The sequence below is a fragment of the Chiloscyllium plagiosum genome, chromosome 25 (genome assembly GCF_004010195.1).
Source record: "Chiloscyllium plagiosum isolate BGI_BamShark_2017 chromosome 25, ASM401019v2, whole genome shotgun sequence".
In the NCBI taxonomy this organism is placed as follows: domain Eukaryota; kingdom Metazoa; phylum Chordata; class Chondrichthyes; order Orectolobiformes; family Hemiscylliidae; genus Chiloscyllium; species Chiloscyllium plagiosum.
Window position 1 is genome coordinate 43,479,304 of NC_057734.1, and position 22,575 is coordinate 43,501,878.

General features: G+C 44.1%; 1 protein-coding gene across 6 annotated transcripts in view; it reads right to left on the bottom strand.

Moving 5' to 3' along the window:
- The window catches only part of LOC122562798 (apoptosis-inducing factor 3), a 138,469-nt gene that overhangs the window by 40,953 nt on the left and 74,941 nt on the right, over positions 1-22,575 (bottom strand). For all 6 annotated transcript variants that reach the window (XM_043716018.1, XM_043716017.1, XM_043716022.1 and 3 more), the window contains 7 exons: positions 17,974-18,190; positions 16,194-16,303; positions 13,770-13,879; positions 9,756-9,800; positions 7,225-7,321; positions 3,395-3,507; positions 303-389 (listed from right to left, as the gene is read on the bottom strand). In XM_043716018.1, coding sequence (XP_043571953.1) covers positions 303-389; positions 3,395-3,507; positions 7,225-7,321; positions 9,756-9,800; positions 13,770-13,879; positions 16,194-16,303; positions 17,974-18,190 — 779 coding nt within the window. The remainder of the gene's footprint in view (positions 1-302; positions 390-3,394; positions 3,508-7,224; positions 7,322-9,755; positions 9,801-13,769; positions 13,880-16,193; positions 16,304-17,973; positions 18,191-22,575) is intronic.

The following is a 22,575-nucleotide window of genomic DNA, read 5'->3' on the forward strand; positions in this document are numbered from 1 at the left end:
ATATGGCTGAGAATTGTAATGAGGATGGAGGATATGGATGAGAATTGTAATGAAGGTGGAGGATATGGCTGAGAATTGTAATGAGGGTGGAGGATATAGCTGAGAATTGTAATGAGGGTGGAGGATATGGCTGAGAATTGTAATGAGGGTGGAGGATATAGCTGAGAATTGTAATGAGGGTGGAGGATATAGCTGAGAATTGTAATGAGGGCAGAGAGTATTACTGAGTTTTATGCTGAGAAAGGACTACATTATCAGAAAGAAATGAAACGGTTGTTTGGTCAGCTCTGTTGTTCACTCACCTCCCTCTCTGTTTGCACCTCGATGTCATATTGGGATAAGAATTCTTTGGAACGTAGTGTTATCTGCTCAGCCTGACACTCGAGGGACTGAAAACACAGGAGACGGCTATGAACACTGTGACACAAACAAGCATTCAATGCCAATGGTGCAAAGCTCACTACTCCTCTCACAGACATGAGAGGTCCAGCCTTCCACAAGATGAAGAATTATGTAATGTACAATTCTGATATCTTTCTTTGTTAAAACAAGATTTATAAAGAGCCATGGGAAAGACGCATATACAAAGTGACACTGTGCACTCACGCTGAACTTGATAATACTGCTCAAACTCTGTACTTTCACCATCTAGAATGACAAGCAGTAAGTGTATCAGCTGTAATTGCCTCTCCAAATGTTACATTATCCTAACTTAGACCCATATCAGTGCCCTTTCATTGTGGCTGAGTCGGAATCCTGGACCTCCCTACAGATTCAACAGGGAGACATTGTCTGCACTTGAGCACAAAAATGCACAGATTTAAAGTAAGTGTCATAAAGAAAAGTGTTTTTCATGCAGTGGTGGTTGAGGTCTGGAGTTTAGAACCTGAGACTATGGTGGAGGCAGGTTCAATCGAAGGAATTACACTGTTATCTTATAAAGAAGAATGTGTAGTGCTATGCGGAGAAGGTAGGCATACTGCATTATGTGAGTTGCCTATTTCTACAATCAGTGTGGACATGATGGGCCAAATGGCCTCTTTCTGCTCTGTAACAACTCTGTATTTCTGTGTCCCAGTAGCACTCTATTGTGTACCTTCGGCACAGGGATTGCAGCATTTCAAGAAGAAAATGCACCAGCACTTTCTGAAGGGCCATAAAGAAATGGACAATAAATTTTAGATTCCTTGGTGACATCCATACATCAAGGATGATTGTTTTGAAAATGCTAGCAGGTTTGGGTTTACTGCTCGAGTGGAGCGATGATCACTCTGAGACCCTAAAAGTTGAGTTCTCACTTTTAGTTCCAATGGAAGAGGAGAGTGAGGAGCTTGGTCTCCCTGTCAGATAACCCAAGTAAACCTCCTCTGTTTCCAGGCACACACCAAAAATCAGAAGTACAGCCCCTGGGCAAACAGTTACTCATCAGAATCACTATCAACTCAGCCTCTAAATCTCTGGCATGCTTTAGTTTGGAACCTGAGCTGAAAAAACCAATAAGCTTTAATTCCACGGGTAGTTTCTGTTCTGATCCACTGGTCTCTCTTCTTGTGCCTCAGCTATAAGCTCATCTCTGCTTCCATTAAAAAGGCCTCAGCAACTTAGGATCCACATGGGACTAAGCTCCACCAAGGTTCCTGCTTCCCTTGAAAATTCCATGGGGATTAACCATGGGTAATGGTGCAATGTAGACGATTTTAAAATCTCTGCCCAAATTCTGCGATGTCGTTTTCCTTTATTTTGATTTCAATCGAAACTCAGATGTAGTATATAATGTGCAGCAAATGTTCGCTTTACACTATCACCTACGGTTAAAATGGCTCCCATGGCACAGCCATCTAGTGAGAATTGGATTACAGGGCACCCAGTGGTATAGTAGTCAAGGGGGAATGCTCAGAGAATTTAGTTTCAGAACAAGGCTCTCCCATTTAAGATGGAAATGAGGAGGAATTTCACTTCTCAGAGTTCCGGGAATCTGTGGAGGCCTCTACCCTAGATAGTTTTGGAAGCTGCATCACTGAATGTATTGAAGTCTGTGTTAGACAGATCTTTGATCCACAAGGGAGGCTCAGATTTATGGGGAACAGACAGCAAAGTGGAAATGTGGCCAAGATTCAATCTTATTGAATAGGAATGAAGGCTCGATGGGCCACACAGCTTCCTCCTGTTGTTCTGTCTTTTGTTCATAATCTGCCAGTATTTTCTGAGAGAGATAATGCAGAAAGAAAGACTCCTTGATGATATGGATGACCCAAGGCTGTGAGTTTCTACTCCGCAAAACTCTGTCACTTCCAGACAGGAGGAAATAAAAATAATAAAAAGGGTGGCACGGTGGCTCAATGGTTAGCACCATTGTCTCACAGCACCAGGGACCTGGGTTCAATCCCAATCTCAGGTGACTGTCTGTGTGGAGATTGCACATTCTCCCTGTGTCTGCTTGGGTTTCCCGCGGGTGCTCTGGTTTCCTCCCACGGTCTAAAGATGTGCAGATTAGGTGAATTGGCCAAGCTAAATTGCCCATTGTGTTCAGGGGTGTGTAGGTTAGGTGCATTAGTCAGGGGTGAATATAGAATACAGAGTTGCTCTTTGGAGAGTTGGTGCGGACCTGTTAGGCTGAAGGGCCTGTTTCCACACTGTGGGGATTCTAAGCTGTTCATAAAAAGGAATAAATGTGACAAGATGGAGGAATAATCAACACAATTCAGCCTTTATAAACGAGCTTAAATTAGCACAGTGTGCAACTGGAGACCAATCCCCTGTCATCTTCTGTGACTGACTGTTAGTGCACTGCTTGGAATATGGGAATGAAATTGGACCATTCAGGCCCTCATGTCTATTCTGCTATTCAATGAGATCTGGACTGCCTTACCATAGCTCCGGATCGCACAGAATGCTGATCTACTACAAGCCTATTCAACTCAGTCTTGAAAGTTCCAAATATCTCAGAATCCAGTGGCCTTTTGATGGAAGGGAGTTCTAGATTTCAAATTAAAATAGCTATACAGAAAAATTCCACTACTAAAATGCCCAGTTCATATTTTATTATATCCTCCTTTCCTGCACTCCTACCCCAGACAAAATAGTTTCTGCCGAAGTAGCCTATCAAATCACTTTAAAACTTTAATTAGACCAGCCTCAACCTTCAAGGGAATGCAAGACAAATTTATGCAGGCCACCCACTTCATTTAATCCTTTTTAATCCCGGACTCATTCTTGTGTATCTACACTGCACAGCCTCCTGGGTCAAAACATTCATCTCTTTGACTGTCACAGATTCTTGTCTGGAAATACCAGCTATCCAGCACAGTCCAGTATTCGCAAACAAGAGTTGGTTGTGTTTGTTCGCATGTGCCATCACATTAGGCTGGGGTGGGTTTTAGATACAGATACAAACCTTACTTAGTTTAGGTCTGTCGTAAGGCAGGTGTGTCTCCATGGTGCACATGACAATGCGTTCTGTGAAGCCTTCCTGTCTCAGTGTTTCTGCACAGACCAGTCCTGCAGGGCCTTAGGGAGGGGATTGAACAGAAACAAACAATTAGCTCCACTCACTGCCATAAACGAGATACTAGTAGCACCCACTAAGGGGAAGTGACAGTGTAATGGTAATGTTACTGGGCTAGCAATTGAGAGCCCCAGGCCTGGAGACACGGGTTCACATCCCACCATGGTAGGCCACAAGATGTAAATTCAATAAAATCTGGAATAAAGGACTGGCCTACTGTAATCAATATTGTCCCCAAAAACAAAATCCTAGTTCACTCATGTCCTTTAGCCTCTCCTCCTGTCAGGGAAGGAAATCTGCCTATGTGTGATATGGGATATTGCTATAGGGTGCATATAGTTGACTCTTAACTGCCCTCTGGGCAATTAGGGATGGGTAATAAATCCTGACTTTGCCAGTGATACCCACATCCTGTGAATGAATTTAAAAACAGCTTGTCTTTATAGAGCACTTTTCACTTCATAAACTATAGCATGGCATTTCACAAAACACAGATGGAATCGGCGCTAAACCAGTGAAGGAGGTTTTGGGACAGGAAATCAAATGTTGGTCAAAAGAGATAGATTTTAAGGAATGTTTTAAACAAGGTGAGAGACAGTGTGTGGTGAGGTTTAGGTAGGTGTTTATGAGTAAGATGGCTAAAGGCACTGCCATTTGTCAATGCAGGGCAATGGAAATTAACAAGGTTATTCATCAGGGATGCTAAGGTTTGAGGATGTTTGAGGCTCCAGTTGTATGGAGAGGTGAGGATGCAAAGTTCCTGAGAACTGTAAAACCAAGATGATAGTCTACTGAGATCCAGTGTAGGTCAGGGTGAATGGGAATTGTTCCGAATTTAGAAACAGACAGCAGTTAGCAGCACTAACTTCCACAAACTCTGTTCTTGACATATTATTCATTTCCCTGGAAGCTCAGGTATGTTGTCCTCTTCATCAATTATGAAAACTGAAGTAATTATTCAAGAGGTCTGTCATTTGCTTATTTTAATTTTCAATATTACCCTGATCTCTTCTTAAGGATTCCATTAAACCCCAACTATACTTTTTTCCATTTGTAATAATCTCTGTAAGCTTATTTTTATATTTCCATTTTGCTTCTCAAGCCATCTTTACTCTTTCTTTGCTGTTTGTCATTATTCAGCTAGATTTACACTATTTTATGTTATCTCCTAATCTGTTTGCATAGAATCTACATTCTCTGCACTGCATGCTGTATTTTTCATAAGACAACTAGTCTGAATGTGACCCTATTACTCCTTGCATTACATTTAACTGATTGTTTCTCTTGTCATTCCTTGCCTCATGGGGCTTGTGCCTTGATTCAGTACAGAAAACATCCCAAATCTGTTTCCTTGATCGAGATAGATGCTCCCTGTGTTTTAATATTCTCATGGACAGAGACACTTTAGCACATTGATCTGAAGTCTGTTATCACACTGTGGCTTGTCTTTGATTCGAATATCAGCTGTAGATCCAATGGTAACATTCTGTCCTTGAAGCTCTGGCCTCACTCTAGAGATTAACATATAACCCCTTGGCTGATGCTACAGTGCATGGCTTCTGAGATGTTGACAGCACATCTTTCAGACCAGACACTAAACTGAGGTCCTGCATGCAGATGTGGAAGATTCAGTGGCACTATTTTATAGAAAAACATACCAATATTTATCTGTTAACCAACACATGAATAAATGTCAAAAGATGTGCAGGTTAGCTGGGTTGGCAATGCTTAATTGTCCAGAGTGTCCAGGGATGTGCAGCTTAGGTGGATTTGCCATTGGAAATGCAGGGCAACAGGGTTAGGGTCGAGGGATGGGTCTGTGTGGGATGCTCTTCAAGGGTCGGTGTGGACTCGATAGGCCAAATAGCCTGTTTCCACACTGAAGGGTTTCTATGATTCAGTATGACCAGATGACATAGACATAGGAGAAGGCCTTTCAGCTCTGCAAGCCTGTTCAGCCATTCACTAAGATCATGGCTGATTTGCTGGTGTTCAGAATTCCTCATTCCCATCTACCTCAAGAACCCTAGGTCCGTCTCCAATAAGAATCTGGCTAACCCGGCTTAAACACCATTCAGCCACTTTGCCTCCACCACCTTCTGAGTCAGAGACTTCCAAAAATTCAAACACCCTCAATTAAAAAAGTTCCTCATTTTTGTCCCTTAATTTTGAAATGGTTTGACTCAATCACACGGGGAAGCATCTTTTCCACATCCACCTTTTCAAGAATTTTCCGGATCTTGTAAACTTCAATCAAATCATCCCCTCACTCTTCTAAACTCCAGTGAATACAAACCAAGTCTGTCTCATCTTTCCTCATAAGACAACCCATTCATACCAGGTATCAATCCAATAAACCTCCTCTGAACCACCTCCAAATGCATTGCTATCCTTCCTTTAATAAGGTGAGCATGAGACATGTGGTGTTACCAATGATGTGTATAATTGAAGCATAACATCCTTACCTTTATGTTCAATCTCTGTCATAACGAAGGAAAACATCCCATTAGATTTCTTAATCACTTGCTGCTCCACAATCCTAACTACTTGTGACTCATCTGCTAGAACACTTCAATCCCTCTGCACCTCAGAATTCTGCAAATATTCTCCTTTTAAAAGTACTCTGTTTTTTTCTTCCTGTCAAAGTGAACATTTTGTCACATTGTACTCCTCCTACCAGATTTTTGCTCACCCACTCAACTATATTGATCTGCATCCTTGTTATGTCACCTATGCAACCTATTCCATCCAATCTTGGTGTCTTCTGCAAATGTAGCCACCCTAGCTTTTATCCCCTCTTGCAACTCATTGATATAAGTTGTACAAGGTTGAGCCCCCAGCACAGACTCCTAAAGGAACCTTTCATCATGTCCTCCCACTCTGAAAAAAAAATGTTTGGTGAAAGTTATACTTACTACTTTTACAGTTTGATGAAACTGTTTCAGATACAAACGAATTTTGGGAAGTTGACAACAACAGACAAAATGGCTCATTAATTATCTTTTTTAAGACCTTGGGATGAAGTTGTTGTGGATCTGGAGATTTATCAACCCCTATCCATTTACTCAGTACTGCTTCCCTAAAGATTCTAATTTCACCAGGTTCCTCTCTTCCTTCAAACTGCTGAGTTACAGTTATCACTAGGATGGTTTGGATTAGTGAAGACAGTAGGAAAACATTTATTAACTGCATCTGCTTTTTCTTTATTATCTTCTATTACTTCCCCATTCTCACCCTCCAGAGGACCAACACTCACCTTACCTACTATTTTCCTGTTTAAATACCTATAGAAAGTCTAGCTACCTGATTTCAAATTCCGGGCTAACTTCCTCTCATACTATAATTTCTTCCTCCTGATTAATAATGTTTAGTCATTCTCTACCCTTCTTTATATTCTAACCAGTCATTTGACCAGTCACTCACCTTTACACAATTTATATACTTTCCCCCTAAGTTCAATGTTCTCTTTAACATCCAAAAACCAGATTATATCTGGTCATTATTACATTGCCTTTTGTGGCACTTGCTGTGTTCCTGGTTAGCCAATGTCATACAGTTACAGCTCTTCAAAAAGTACTCAATGGGGGGTTGGTCTTTGGAACTTTCTTAGGTCATGAAGGATGCTATATAAATGCAAATGTTTATTTCTTTTAAACTGAAGTTCTCAATCCTTTCATTTTCCCCAACCCCACCACACACACACTCTCTTGCACAGTTACCTGAGCCAATGATGAGCACACTGGTGTTGCTGAAGCTACTGTCACTCAGAGTTGCACACCTTGACATCCGTTTCACCCTCTTTTGTGACTGAAGAGCCTGGGAGCGAAAGGACAGATGACAAAATCACAATGGCAACAATTCTGGGATGGAGGGCTTCAGCTGGTTTTGTGCTGATCAGAGCCGACAATGTGATGAGACAGTACTGTGCATGAATCCAATCCCTACAGAAGAATCACGGAAGTGTTGTGGTGCAACAGTAAGCCATTCTGTATATGTACCAGCTCTCCAAATGAGCATGTCTCAGTGTCATTCTCCTGCCTTGCCCCCATAACCCTTGCACAATGCTTCTCTTCAAATAAGCATTCACTAACGTCTCAATTGAACCTACCTCCATTATACTTCAGGGCAGTGCATTCCAGACCCTTTATACACATTCTGTCAGAATGCTTTCTCTCCAATTAACATTGCTTCTTTTACAAATCACTTTAAATCTGTGCCTTCTTGTAATCCCCTCTCAAACCAGAACAGTTTCTCCCTGTAGGTTCGGTCCAGTGCCCTTATGATTCTGAAAACTTTTATCAGATCTCCCGTGAGCTTTTTTTCTCTCCAAGGAGGACAGTTCCACACTCTCCAATCTATCCTCATCACTGAGATTCCTTATCCTTGGAACATTCCCATTAACCTCTTGTGCACACCCTCCAATATATCCACATCCTTCCTACAGTGTGGCGACTAGAATTGTACACAGTACTCCAGCTGAGCTGTAACATGTGTCTTGTATAAGAAAACAATCCCACCAGAAACAGTCAGCTGTCAGTATTCTGAGCAATGCACCTTTTCTCCTCAAAACCCAGTATCACACCAAAAAACCTCAATGAATAACATATCTGGTAACAGTGCAATTTGGACTGAGGGTTGAACTTTTATTGAAGGAACATTCAAAATCAAGATTTCAAATAGTTCTGGATTTCGATTGAGACCACAGCCTCTCAAATCAGTAACAGACTAAAGCAGCAAGTAACAGAATAAGTGTGCTGTACATTTAGAGCATGTCAGAAAAACAGAAGATATTGCAACCATTCAACGGGTTTGGAGTAATAAAGAGGGTTAACCTTTCAAGTTGCCCTTTCATCTCTTTTTTTCTCTTTTGAAATTCAACTTTCCCACATCTGCTGTGCAGAATGTTACTTTTGGTCAGAGTTAGTGACACAGTGCAGCCACTAGTGGGCATCACTGAGTCTGACAGTACGAGCAGCTTGGAGGTTTCAGCCCTAATGAAGCGAGGAGGAATTGAGGGGTGAAGGGGTTGAGGGTAGAGAGATTGAGAGATTGAGGGGTGGAAGAGTTGAGAGGTGAAAGAATTAAGGAGTCAAGGAGTTGTGGAGTTAAAAGGGTGGAAGGATTGGGGTGAGGGGGTTGAGGAATGGAGGAGTTGAGAGTTGGAGGAGTTGAGGGGTTGAGGGACGGAAGGGTGAGGAGTTGGGGAATGGAAGAGTTGTGTGGTGGACCATAATACCATAGAAGCAGAAATTAGACCATTTGGCCCATCGAATCTGCTCCCCAATTAAATCATGGCTGATAGGTTTTTCAATCCCATTTTCCCACTTAATTCCCATAACCTTTAATCCCCTTGGCAATCAAGAATTTATCGATCTCTATTTTAAATATACTCAATGAACTGGTCTCCACAGCCTTTTGCTGGAGGGTTGGAGAGTGGAGGAGTGGTGGAGGGATGGAGGAGTTGAGAGATTGAGCATTTAAGGAGTTGAGGGGCAGAGGGCTGGAGGTTCAACTCAGCCGCAGCATTGTGTGGGAACAGGTGCTGCACAAATAGAACACCAACACTAAATTGGAAAAACCACTGCGTTATTCTGAATGGTGTGTTTTCACCCCTCTCAAAGAGAAGAATACCCAATACCTTCTGGTCAGGTTAGTTGCAAGTAAAAGAGGAAAGCCATGTTGAACTCAAAACGTTAACTGTGTGTGTGTGTGTGTGTGTGTGTCTTTCTCTCCGTCCCTCCCTAGATGCTGTTAGACCTGCTGAGCTTCTCCATCACTTTCAGGTTTTGGTGCAGTTTTCCAGCTTCCTCAGTACTTTGCTTTTCTTCTAGGAGATTCCTTTACTAAGCGAGCTAGGGCCTGGAGGGTGCTATCTGAAAGGACAGTGGTGGAAGCAAGTTCAATGGGCACTCAGTAAACAGGATTGGATAAATTCTTAAAAAAGAGAAAAGTTATTGTGGAGAAAGAGTGAGGGGTGGGGCAAGGGTATACTTCCTTTCAAGGGGCTGGCACAGATACCATGGACGATATGGCTTTAGGCTATACTGTACAAATTGATGATCAGATGCAATGAGCTGGAATAGGTTTTGTTCTGAGGAACTGAGGGCACTCAGTGTGAGGTGATCCCACACAAACCCAGTTGATGTATTCCAGTTAAAGGGTAGTAAGGTGAGATTTTCATTTCAAGAATCTGAGCCTGGATTCACCCCAAGAACAAATCGAAGGACAAACCTCATAAAGACGCTGTTACCTGTTTACTTGCTCGGACCATCACTTTCTCCTTTTCTATTTTGACCTGCGAAGATGAACAGAAGTGGTTAGAGTGTCTGCTTACATAACAAGCTAACATGGATGTGCAGTTACCCCAGACCCAGCAATACAGTGAGATCGCAGCCATGTTTGACAGTTTTACAATGACATTGGGTAAGTACACGAGGGAGAAAAGAGCAGAAGGACATGCCGATGAAGTGAAGGGGTGCAAGGAAGGCTGATGTGGAGATTAGCACTAACACAGACCATCTGCAACCAAAAGGTGAAAGCACAGAAGAGGCCCTTTGGTCCATCGGGTGTATACGACACCTATCTACATTAATCCAAAGTTCCAGCACTTGGCCCATTTACCTGATTATTATGACACTGCACATGCTCATCCAGAACATTTTTAAAGGTGGTGAGGTTTCCTGCCTCTACTGTCCTCCCAGGCAGTGCATAATGCCAACATTGCCAACCAGTGTCTCTTTCAGTGCTGATGGTCAGGTGGTAACTAAGAGTTTACAATTGTGTAACATAGCCCTAACCCACTATTGCTTGGAGTGGCTTGTTGTAAAGTTCCCTAGTGACCCATTCTGACAAGAAGGACAGGGCACAGGCTCCAACGGTGAAGCTGGACCCTGAACAGTCCCGAACTCACTTTGTCAACAATGCCCCTGCACTGTCCACACCACTGCCCAGATATCCTGGGATTCCTGGCACCAGTATCCAACTTTAAAAGGCCACTGTGCAACTGGTCAAGTGCTGCCAGTCCAGAGCTGCCTGGTGTGGCCCATAAAGAGGAATTGGTTTCCTGCTTTGTGGACAGGGTTCCTGGAAGTTCTGGTGGACAGGATGCTGCAGAGGAGGCCCACTCTCTACCCCCAGGACTGGCAGAGGAAGCTTGCCAGTTTAGTCTGACGTCACCAGCTGTCTCAATGTCCATCAGTGTATGGCACAGCAGTCAAAGCTCCGTCTTCCCTCTGCATCCTCACACTCCTTCTATCTCCGCTCCTGCACTCACCTGCCACCAAGCACCATGCTCCACCATTTTCACTATGTGCTTTCTCTCACTCAATCTTACCGTTCTAAATCCCACACACCACTAACCCTGCATGCCCTCTGGTCTGCCAATTCACTCACTTGGGGCACCTCACCATCTCTCTCCCACCTACACCAGCATTAACAGCTGTGCCACCCACTTCTATCTCACTCAGTCCCTCTATTTGTCTAATTCCAGGAGTAAACAGCCGACAGTACAGTGAAGAGTGTGAAGACGGGCAGTGACTCCCTGATATTCGGCTCCTCACCCCCCCGCCAAGGACAGGGAAATGACCCTGTCCAGTGAGGATTGAGACTACTCGTGATGACTAAATTGCTTATGTTTCAAAACAAAATAAGAGTCATTGTCTACTGCTGTACTACAGACCCTTTACTGCTGCTGTCCATGTACTGTTAACATTGCTGATCTTTAACCCTTTATTTGTGAGAATGTCAGGGGATGTAGAGGTGATGAGTCAGGCTTAGGGTCAGGGCTAGGGTCAGGGTTAGAGTTAAGGTTCGGCTCAGGGCTAGGGTTAGGGTCAGGGCTAGGGTCAGCATTAGAGTTAGGGTTAGGCTCAAGGCTAGGGTTAGGGTCAGGGTTAGAATTAGGGTAGGTTCAGGACTAGGGTTAGGGTCAGGGCTAGGGTCAGCATTAGAGTTAGGGTTAGGCTCAAGGCTAGGGTTAGGGTCAGTGCTGGGATCAGGGTTAGAGTTCGGATTAGGTTCAGGGCTAGGGTTAGGGTCAGGGCTGGGGTCAGCGTTAGAGTCAGGATCAGGGTATGAGTTAGGGCTAGAGTCAGTGCTGGGGTTAGGATCAGGGCTAGGATCAGGGTCAGAGCTAGGGTTAGGGTCAGGGCTAGGGTCAGGGTTAGAGTTAAGGTTCGGCTCAGGGCTAGGGTTAGGGTCAGGGCTGGGGTCAGCGTTAGAGTCAGGATCAGGGTATGAGTTAGGGCTAGAGTCAGTGCTGGGGTTAGGATCAGGGCTAGGATCAGGGTCAGAGCTAGGGTTAAGGTCAGGGCTAGGGTCAGGTTTAGGGTTAGGGTCAGTGCTAAAGTTAGGTTTAGGGCCAGGGTTAGTGTCAGGCTCGAGTTTAGGGTTTGGATTAGGGTTACGATTAGGGTCAGGATTAGCATTAGGTTCAGGGTCAGGGCTAGGGTTCGTGTCAGGATTAGGGTCAGAGTCACAGTTAGGGTCCGGGTCAGTTTCAGGTCAGGGTTAGGGTTAGTGTCAGGATCAGGATCGGAGTTAGGGTCAGGATTAGAATTAGGATTAGGGTCAGGATTAGGTTAGGATTACCGTTAGGTTTAGGGTCAGGGTTTCAGTTAGGCTCAGGGGTAGGGTTAAAGCCAGGATTAGGATTAGGGTCAATGTCAAGATCAGGGTTAAGATTGGGGTTGGGTTTAAGATCAGTGCCAGTGTCAGGGTTAGCCTCAAGTTTTGGGTTAGGGTTTGGATTACTTGTTAGGGTCAGGGTTGGGTTAGGGTTAAGGTTAGCGTTCCGGTTAGGGTTAAGTCAGGGTCAGGGATGTAGTAGGAGGGAAAGGAAGAAGATAATCTTCTGAGAGCATAGAAATGCCATGTGTAATACTTCTTTGGAAATTCGTTCTCATATTTGTAAATATATGTTCACGTTTCATCATCGTCTGTGAGAGTGAATGTCTGTGAGAGTGAATGTCTGTGAGAGTGAATGACTGTGAGAGTGAATGTCTGTCCAGCAGCAACTAAAAGATTGAAGGAACAGAGTCTCACAATCCTTAGCACTACACGAGGTTTCATTGTTCCAAGTGTGGAGATGAACTGTGTGAACCTTGGAAGGTACTTGCGATTTTGGCAATTAGGGTGAATCTTTCCAGACAGCAACACAGTGGCTTGTGCATCGAAGCTGTCAATGGAATTGGTTCCTGATGCTGCCTGATGTGGTGAAGGGAGCCTGGGGTCAGGATCTGATTCCACTCAGTGAGTAAATGCCTCAGGTTCATATCCTGCAGGTAGGTATCTTTTCCCTGTACTGTGTGGGGTCGGAGGAGGAGGTGGGGGAGGTGTATGTTTGATGCTGTTGCCCTTTGAACGGCCTTTCATTGGACATAATTGAAGCCCCCGTCCTCACAGACATAAACAAAACCAGAAATTGCTGGAAAAGCTCAGCAAATCTGGCAACATCTGTGGAGAGAAATCAAAGTTAACATTTCCTCAGAACACACAGACATACCCCTGGTTCCCCAGGAACCAAAGAGCTGACCATGACCCACTGCCTGGATGGTAGAGATACAGGCACCCTGACCACCTCAACCTGACTGTATCCAAGCCCCTGGACTGATACTGGAGGCTGCCCTTGACTTACTATGCAGGGAGCCCTAGCTGAAGGGTGGGTGTCTTGACTTGATCGAGGACTATCCCCCTTAGACTTTGAGCCAGGCCATTCAATTGAGGCACGGAGATTATGGTTGCCAAGTAGGCTGCTGGTGTAGGTGTGGTGTAGGTGTGAGATTGATGTGGCACAGTGCCTTACAACACCATGGCCAGTCATTAACTGATGACCACTGACAACCATGACTAGCTGCCTGATAAAGGGTAAGTCAGGACAGGAGGACTGCAGGCTTCAGCTGAGGGGCCTAGAAACAAAAAGGCAAGACAAGGCAGAGATGCTGTGCCCAAGTAGGCTTAGAGGGAGTGAGTGATGAGACAGCATCCTGAGATACAGCACGGTCCAACCATGACTTGGCAGGTAAGAAAATGTGAAAGGTGCCAATGTGCTCCAATGTGCCATGCTAATGTGGCACCAGTCTGGTGTCAATGTCTGTAGATGGGGCGAGGGGGATATTGTGAGCAGTTGCTGCCTTTGGAATGTGCCCAGGTCAGTGACTGGCTACATCAGAGAAGCAATGGACAGCGCCAAGGTTGGGGCTGGGGGTGGGTGGGTGCGTGGGTGGTGTGGAGATCTTGTAGCAGCAGGGGACACGGCAACAGTTACCTGAAACCTAGGTAGACTGTCCAGTCCAGGAAAGTCTTCGATATCCCCCGTTGCAACATTAAAACAGGCTCCATGCCAGGGGCACCGAACCCGCCCATTGGTCAGAACACCTGAGGATAGAAAGTCAAGCCACTTAGAATGAGTAAAATCACTGGCACAGTTACCACACAGAGGCTTTATTCTGTTTACACCTTGTGATTGTCACCAATATGGATGCAATGGATCGTGGGAAATATGGGTAATAAATCATTTCTGTCTTCTCGTCCAGCTGGTTGGTGTTCTTGTGTCAGTGTATGTCCCTGCGCACCACAGCCTGGACAAATGGGAAACATTCACTCTCATCTGAGTCTGTACAGCTAATGTGTACCGCATTCTGTCAAATTATTCCTACTCTAGGCTTAGGCAGCATCCCTCACCCCTCTCTAATTGCCCTGAACAAGGGGGTGGTGACAGGAATGGTGTAAGTACTTGCAGATTTTGACTCAGCGACAGTGAAGGTTGAAGGACCCTGAATTGGGGATGGTGTGTGTCTTGGTGGGGAACTTGCAGTTTGTGGTGTCCCCACACATCTGGAACTGAGGATGGTCTGGATGGGACAGCTTACTGTGCTACATTATAAGCCTTGGCAATTCACTGCAGTGCAACCTATAGGAGGTACACACTTCATCCTCCTGTTTGGCCGATGTTCACAAATGGGCCAACATTTCCAGTTTGTCAAGCAACAGAGAGAAACAGGGTGCCTTCAATCATCATCAGCTTTAATCAGTAGAAAATTGAGGGCAGCACAGCAGCCATTTTCACTGTCACATCTTATGTATAGCACCATAATGCCTCCTTCATTAAAGCACTGCACAGGGACTGGCCATTATTGCTAAGAGCAGGCCCCCTAAGGTGAATCAACTAGGCAAAAGTGAGGACTGCAAATGCTGGAGATTAGAGTCGAGATTGTGGTGCTGGAAAAGCACAGCAGGTCAGGCAGCATCTGAGGAACAGGAGAGTTGACGTTTTGGGCAAAAGCCTTTCATCAGGATTCCTGATCCAACATCCATAATTGTGGACCTGAGCCCTGCATTGCCCCTTATGTCCTTTGCTTGTTAACTATTGTCCTCTGCCTCTTGAACCTGCATCAGTCAACAACTTGTTGGATGAGTTTTTTTCAACATACCCCATATAGTATTTGAGGTAGCATATTGGCATGGATAAATGATTGACCGGCTAAAGGGAAGTACAGAGTAGGCAGAAATGGGTCTTTTCTAGACTAACAGGATGACACACAGATCGGTGCTAGAGCCTCAATTGTTTATAATTTATATCCATGATTTGGTGAAGGGGAATGATAGTTAAGTTCACTGATGACACAAAGCTAGATAAGAAAATGCATTGTGAAGAAGACATAAGGAGTCTACAAAGAAACATGGATAGGTTAAGTGAGTGGGCAAATGGAGTATAATGTGGGAAAATGTGAAATTGTCCACTTTGGCACGATAAATAAGAGAGAAGCACATTATCTAAATCAGAGATTGTAGAACTCCAAGATTGGTATGCTGGGACATGAAATGCAAAAGGCTAGTCTGCAGATACAGCAAGTAATTAGGAAATCTCATAAGAAGTTATCATTTATCAAAAAAGAAATTAAATACAAAGGTAGTGAGGTTTTGCTTCAGTTTGTGGGGAGACCACATCTGGAGTACGATCAAGGTAAAGTCATCATAGTCCTACCAGATCATAGGGCTCAGTAGAGAGAGAGGATTGGTGCTGTGTTTAAACTGAAGGTCACCACACCTCAGGCAAGGAGAGAGATTGAGAAGGAGATTCCTTCTTGGTCAATTTATTTAATGCATTGGAGGCAAGTACAGATGAATGCCTGGAGTGGGCAGTTTGTTCTATGAGGAATGGTTGGACAGGTGGAGCTTAGGTCTGTTGGATTTGTATAAAACATGTAAAATCCTGAAGTGATCCTGACAAGGTGAATATGGAGAGGATGTTTCCTCTTCTGGGAGAATCCAGAATTAGGAGTCACTGCTTAAAAAACATGGGTCATCCATTTAAAACAGAGATGAGAGGAAATCCTTTCTAGAAAAGGGTTGTGGGTCTTTGGAACTCTGTTCCTGAAGCAGAGTCTTGGAGTATTTATTAAGGCCGAGGTAATTAGATTCTTGTTATTCTATTACCTGAATTTACTTTATATGGTATGATTTGCCTGTACTGCACGCAAAACAAAACCTTTCACTGTACCTAGGTTTTGTGACAATAATAAAACAAATCAAATCTTGTTCAGCACGGGGGTAAGAGGTTACTGGGGTTAGGTGGGAATGTGGGTTGCTTTTACTATTAGATTAGTCACGATCTCATTGAATGTTAGAGCAGACTCAATGGGCTGAATAGCCTGAATTCATATGTTTGTATGTAACTCTGCCCACTGACCTTTTACCAGGGGAGCTCCATAATGGGGACATTTATGACCTATCGCACAGTATTCTCCTCTCTCTTTAATCAGCAGGGCCTTCCCACAGGCCACATCCACTTCTCGCATCCTGTGGGTGAAAAACACTTCATTCAATCACAGTCTAGTATTTTTAGGCTTTACTCACACTTCCCTAACCCTCACTCCACCCCACCTCACTCACAAGTAGGAACTCTCTGCAATTGGTACTGCCTGCCTGGTCTTGTAACTTGGTGACACAATGGAGGAGGTGTACCCTGTGAAACAGACTTCTGTGCCTCCTGTAATGTGCAAATGGCTCATCTTTAAAATCTCATTCAAATAGGTTTGACCATTTCTCTCCATTTCTGTAGCCTCTCCCAGCCCTGAAAACCCTCTGCGATTGCTGTCCATTCCCAATTGTGTATGAACAACCATCTCCACTGCCCTCCTCTACTAGGTATTGTGACAGAGATTCACTTGCCTTTTGAAGTTGTGAAAGAGCTGCAATATGGCTACATTCCTGTTGGTGGCGCTGCTGGGTCACTTATGCCATTTTGCTGATTGACTCCTCAGGGTCTAGTCAGTTTCACTCTATTCGCAGGGCAGGTTGAATTAACCTGACAGTATGAGAAGGAAACACTGTTGTGTCCAAGGTGCACTTCCTTCTGACTATTTACCCGAGGTAGGTACCAGTCATGCAGCAGGCTAAATTAGATGAGATTCCCTACAGTGTGGAAACTGGCAATTTGGCTCAATAAGTCCACACCGACTCTCTGGAGTGTAACCCACCCAGCCCCATTCCCCTACATTTACCCATGACTAATGAACCTTACACTACAGGCAATTTAGCATGGCCAATTCACCTGACCTGCACATCTTAGGATTGTGGGAGTAAACTCACAGGCACAGCTAGAATGTGCAAATGCCAAACAGTCACCCAAGTTGGGAACTGAACCCAGGTCCCTGGCGCTGTGAGGCAGCAGTGCTAACCACTAGGTCACCGTGCCATCTCTAGTTTGGTACCACCGGCTATTCTATTTTGTAGGTTATTGACTGTCAGAGACTTTAGCTCAGTGTCAATTCAATTCAACAAACAGATTGAACCCTGAATTTCAGATTGAGGTCACTTGTTTGAAAACAGCCAATGACTGTGCAAAGGAAATCTCCTAGCTACTCTCTGACCTTGAGTAGTGGCGTACATGAAACAATAGATTAATAATATTTCATTAAATGTAAGTAAACAAGTAAGGGGGATATCTCATAGAAACCTGTAAAATTCTAACAGGACGAGACAGGGTAAAGGATGTTCCAGATGACTGGAGAGTCCAGGACCAGAAATCACAATCTAAGGATATGGGGTAGACCAGTTAGGACAGAGATGAGGAGAAATGTTTTCACCCAGAGAGTGATGAGTCTGTGGAATTCTCTGCCACAAAAAGCAGTTGACGCTAAAACATTGAATGTTTTCAATGAAAAGTTAGATATGGTTCTCAGGGCTAGCGGGAAATCAAAACCTATGAGGAGGAAGTAGGAACAGGGACTGCGTTGGATGATCAGGCATGATCATATTGAATGGTGGGGCTGGCTTGAGGGGCCATATGGCCTCCTTTTCTCCTATTTTCTATATTTCTATGTCTCTGTCGCACTAAGAATTGTTGAAACGAGGGCTCCAACTGCAATCTTGGTCCTTTAGATGAACTAATTTAAGGTGTTTTCCCTGGCCCAACGTTAATCCTGTCACACAGTAATCTCAGTTGTTGCTCAGGCCCTAATACTTACTGTCCATCCTGGAGCTCATTGACGTGACACACTGCTACCTCCACCATGTCCTTTGGATTCTGATAGAAGTCGACTGTGATGGGCCGTTCGTCTATGTGCTTGGTGCTCCCATTGGCCTTGCACGTGGGCATGGGGCTGACTTTGCCATTGGGTGATAGGCTTTCCTTCTCTTTCTCTTTCTCCTTGTCAGGAGCCATCACTTCAACTTTGACTTCAACTGAAAAATAGACAGTGACTACTAAATGCTAAAACCATTGAGGCATATTATTTGGAATAAGATTCACATGTCTTGCAAATACATCAATATGTGTACTAGTATTGCAGCAAATTCCAGAATATTCCAAATCATAACTGAGCATGTTCAATCATTGACAGAATATGTGCCAAACGTTTATATAGTCTTTAAAATGTTCGCTGATAAACTGTTTGCTGTGCCTGGAAGCTCACATAGTTTGCATTGTACATTAATATATTCTCATTGAAAACAAAAAATGCTGAAAATGACAGCTGGTCAGACACTATCCGTGAGACATAGCAAGTCAATATTTTGGGTCAAGATAGCTCTTCATCAGAGCTCACATCAGCTCTGTGAAGAATCACCGAGACTCGAAATATTACCTTGCTCTCCCTCTCCATGGATGCTGATTGTCCTACTTTAATTTTCAGCATTTTGTGTTTTCAGTACAGATTCCAGCATCTGCAGTAATTTGCTCCTATATGTTTTCATTTACTTTACTTCCTCTTGCTGTAAAGGAACATCATCTCAAGGGCTAAGATTACAAAGGGAAGGACATTGTGCTTCGCTTGTACAGGGCCTTATTCCTGAATTTGGAGTTTGGCACCACACCACACCACCACCACCACCACTACACTACCACAACACCACACCACCACACCACACCACACCACACCACCACACCACAGCGCACCTCCTTCACCTAGAAATGGCTGCAATGTAAATTCACCAAAATGATAGCAGGTTAAATTTGTCGTAATGTCAGACCTACACTGTTGTCACTGAACAGCAACAGCCTTTATTGAACATGAATCTCTACAGAGGATGGTACAGGAGTTTGGAGGTCATATTGCGGCTATACAGGACATTGATTAGGCCACTTTTGGAATATTGCGATAATTCTGGTCTCCTTCCTTTCAGAAAGATGTTGTGAAACCAGAAAGGGTTCAGAAAAGATTTACAAGGATGTTGCCAGGGTTGGAGGATTTGAGCTATAGGGAGAGGCTGAACAGGCTGGGGCTGTTTTCCCTGGAGCGACGGAGGCTGAGGGGTGACCTTATAGAGGTTTACAAAATTATGAGGGGAATGGATAGGATAAATAAGTAAAATATTTTCCCTGGGGTCGGGGAGTCCAGAACTAGAGAGCATAGCTTTAGGACGAGAGGGGAAAGATTAGATTACATTACAGCGTGGAAACAGGCGCTTCGGCCCAACAAGTCCACACCGACCCGCTGAAGCGCAACCCACCCATGCCCATACATTTACCCCTTACCTAACACTACGGGCAATTTAGCATGGCCAATTCACCTGACCTGCACATCTTTGGACTGTGGGAGGAAACCGGAGTACCCGGACGAAACCCACGCAGACACAGGGAGAACATGCAAACTCCACACAGTCAGTCGCCTGAAGCGGGAATTGAACCCGGGTCTCAGGCGCTGTGAGGCAGCAGTGCTAACCACTGTGCCACCGTGCTGCCCACTAAGATATAAAAGAGAACTAAGGGACAACTTTTTTCACACAGAGGGTGGTACATGTATGGAATGAGCTGCCAGAGGAAGTGATGGAGGTTGGTACAATTGCAACATTTAAGAGGCATTTGGATGGGTATATGAATAGGAAGGGTTTGGAGGGATATGGGCCGGTGCTGGCAGGTGGGACTAGATTGGGTTGGGATATCTGGTCGGCATGGAAGGGTTGGACCAAAGGGTTTGTTTCCGTGCTGTACATCACTATGACTCTAAGCGAGGACATCTCACCGGGAGCCCTGTTGAATCAGGTGCCATCACCATGTGATCTGAGACCATGACAACAGCACTGTTCACACATGCTGTATTTATAACAAAGGTATACTTCCCTTGACTTTACAAAATTAGGAAAAACAGATTATATAAACCTGGATTGTATTACTTAGAAAATAAGATTGAGAGATGGTCTGATCACAGTATTTAATGTTAAAAGGATTTAATTGGGTAAACACAAAGAAATGACTTCTTCTGGTGGAACAATCTACAGCAAAGTGACCTAATTTTCTAAGTAGACTGAGGTCATTCAGAAAGGACAAATGGTAATAGTACCCTGGAATTATTATAGTCGTGGCATAGTGGTGATAAACAATCCAGCAGCCCAGCCAATGTTCTGAACAATTGGGTCCATGTTCCAGCACTGTGGCTAAGGGAACTTGAAATCATATCCAGCTGATCTCAGCGATTATCAACTGGTGGAAAAGCCCATCTGGTTCACTATACCCTTTAGTGTAGGAACGTTTTCCCTCATTGTCTGGAACACCTATAACTTCAGACCTAAACTCTCCATGCAATGTGGTTGACTCCTAACCACCTTGTGAATCGATGGTTAGGGATTGGCAATAAATGGTGACCTTTACTATTGTGTAAACGTCCCGTGAATGAATTAACAAAAATAAAGACCATGGATGCTGAGACAATTGGACCTTTCAAGACCGAGATTGGAAGATTTTTGTTAGTTCACAAAAGGCAGGTGTTTGGAATTCAGGCACAGTTCAGCCATGGCTTAACTTTTCAGCTGTCCTAACTTCACATGCGATGCTTCATATGCAATCTCATGGGCCTATCAATGAAGTTGTGGAGTTTTTTACAGCTTGAGCTAAGAAGCCCACATTAGCCCTACATCAGTGGTTGTCGATGAGTGTGAAAGTGTTCATACTGTTTGATTGAAAGTGTTTGTACTGTCTGAGTTCCACCCACAATGATGTCACCATGAGAACTAAAGAGAAGACTAACTAAGGATCGTGAAGATGGTCGAGCTTGCCTCCTATCAGTGCCTGTAAGAATGTGTCTCATGTTCACTGCAGCATGTAGATATTAGCAGAGGTGGAATAAGCTGTATCTTCTAGACACTTCTGGTTAAGGTGAGAAGGTGTCTATTCTCATCCACAGGAGAATATGTGGATCTGGAGACAAGTATACCAACAATGTAGTGGCGAACAGGTAAACTGCTCATGCACCTTGTGTGAAAATTATTAGTTGAGATCTGAGGATCTATTCAACCCCAGAGAACAAAACCCATCATTGAAGACTGCTTCAAAGAATTATGGAAAACCTTCCAGACCCACTTTCAAAACAGCTCTCTGGCAGAAGTGCAGGCTGCACCATGATATAGTGGTCAGTGGCAGGGACTCCCAGTCTGAGTAAGGAACCTATTATAAAGGATGAAATTACGACACATCTGGATAGTAGTAACAGGATAGGTCAGAGTCAGCATGGATTTATGAAGGGGTAATTATGCTTGACTAATCTTCTGGAATTCTTTGAGGATGTAACTCTGAAGGTGGATGAGGGAGATCCAGTAGATGTAGTGTACCTGGACTTCCAGAAAGCTTTTGATAAAGTCCCACATAGGAGGTTAGTGAGCAAAATTAGGGCGCATGGTATTGGGGGCAAAGTACTGACTTGGATTGAAAATTGGTTGGCTGATAGGAAACAAAGAGTGGTGATAAACAGCTCCATTTCAGAATGGCAGGCAGTGACCAATGAGGTACCGCAGGGATCAGTACTAGGACCGCAGCGTTTTACAATATATGTTAATGATATAGAAGATGGTATTAGCAATAACATTAGCAAATTTGCTGATGATACTGAGCTGGGTGGCAGGGTGAAATGTGATGAGGATGTTAGGAGATTACATGGTGACCTGGACAAGTTAGGTGAGTGGTCAGATGCATGGCAGATGCAGTTTAATGTGGATAAATGTATGGTTATTCACTTTTGTGGCAAGAACAGGAAGGCAGATTACTACCTAAATGGAATCAATTTAGGTAAAGGGACAGTACAGAGAGATCTGGGTGTTCTTGTACACCAGTCAATGAAGGTAAGCATGCAGGTATAGCAGGTAATGAAGAAGACAAATAGCATGCTGGCCTTCATAACAAGAGAGATTGAGTATAGAAGCAAAGGGGTTCTTCTGCAGCTGTACAGGGCCATGGTGAGACCACACCTGGAGTACTGTGTGCAGTTCTGGTCTCCAAATTTGAGGAAAGACATTCTGGCTATTGAGGGAGTGCAGCATAGGTTCACGAGGTCAATTCTTGGAATGACGGGATTCCTTACACTGAAAGACTGGAGCGACTGGGCTTGTATACCCTTGAGTTTAGAAGACTGAGAGGGGATCTAATTAAGACATATAAGATTATTAAAGGTTTGGACGCTCTGGCAGCAGGTAACATGTTTCTGCTGATGGGTGAGTGCCGAACCAGAGGACACAGCTTAAAAATAAGGGATAGACCATTTAGGACAGAGATGAGGAGAAACTTCTTCACCCAGAGAGTGGTGGCTGTGTGGAATGCTCTGCCCCAGAGGGCAGTGGAGGCCCAGTCTCTGAATTCATTT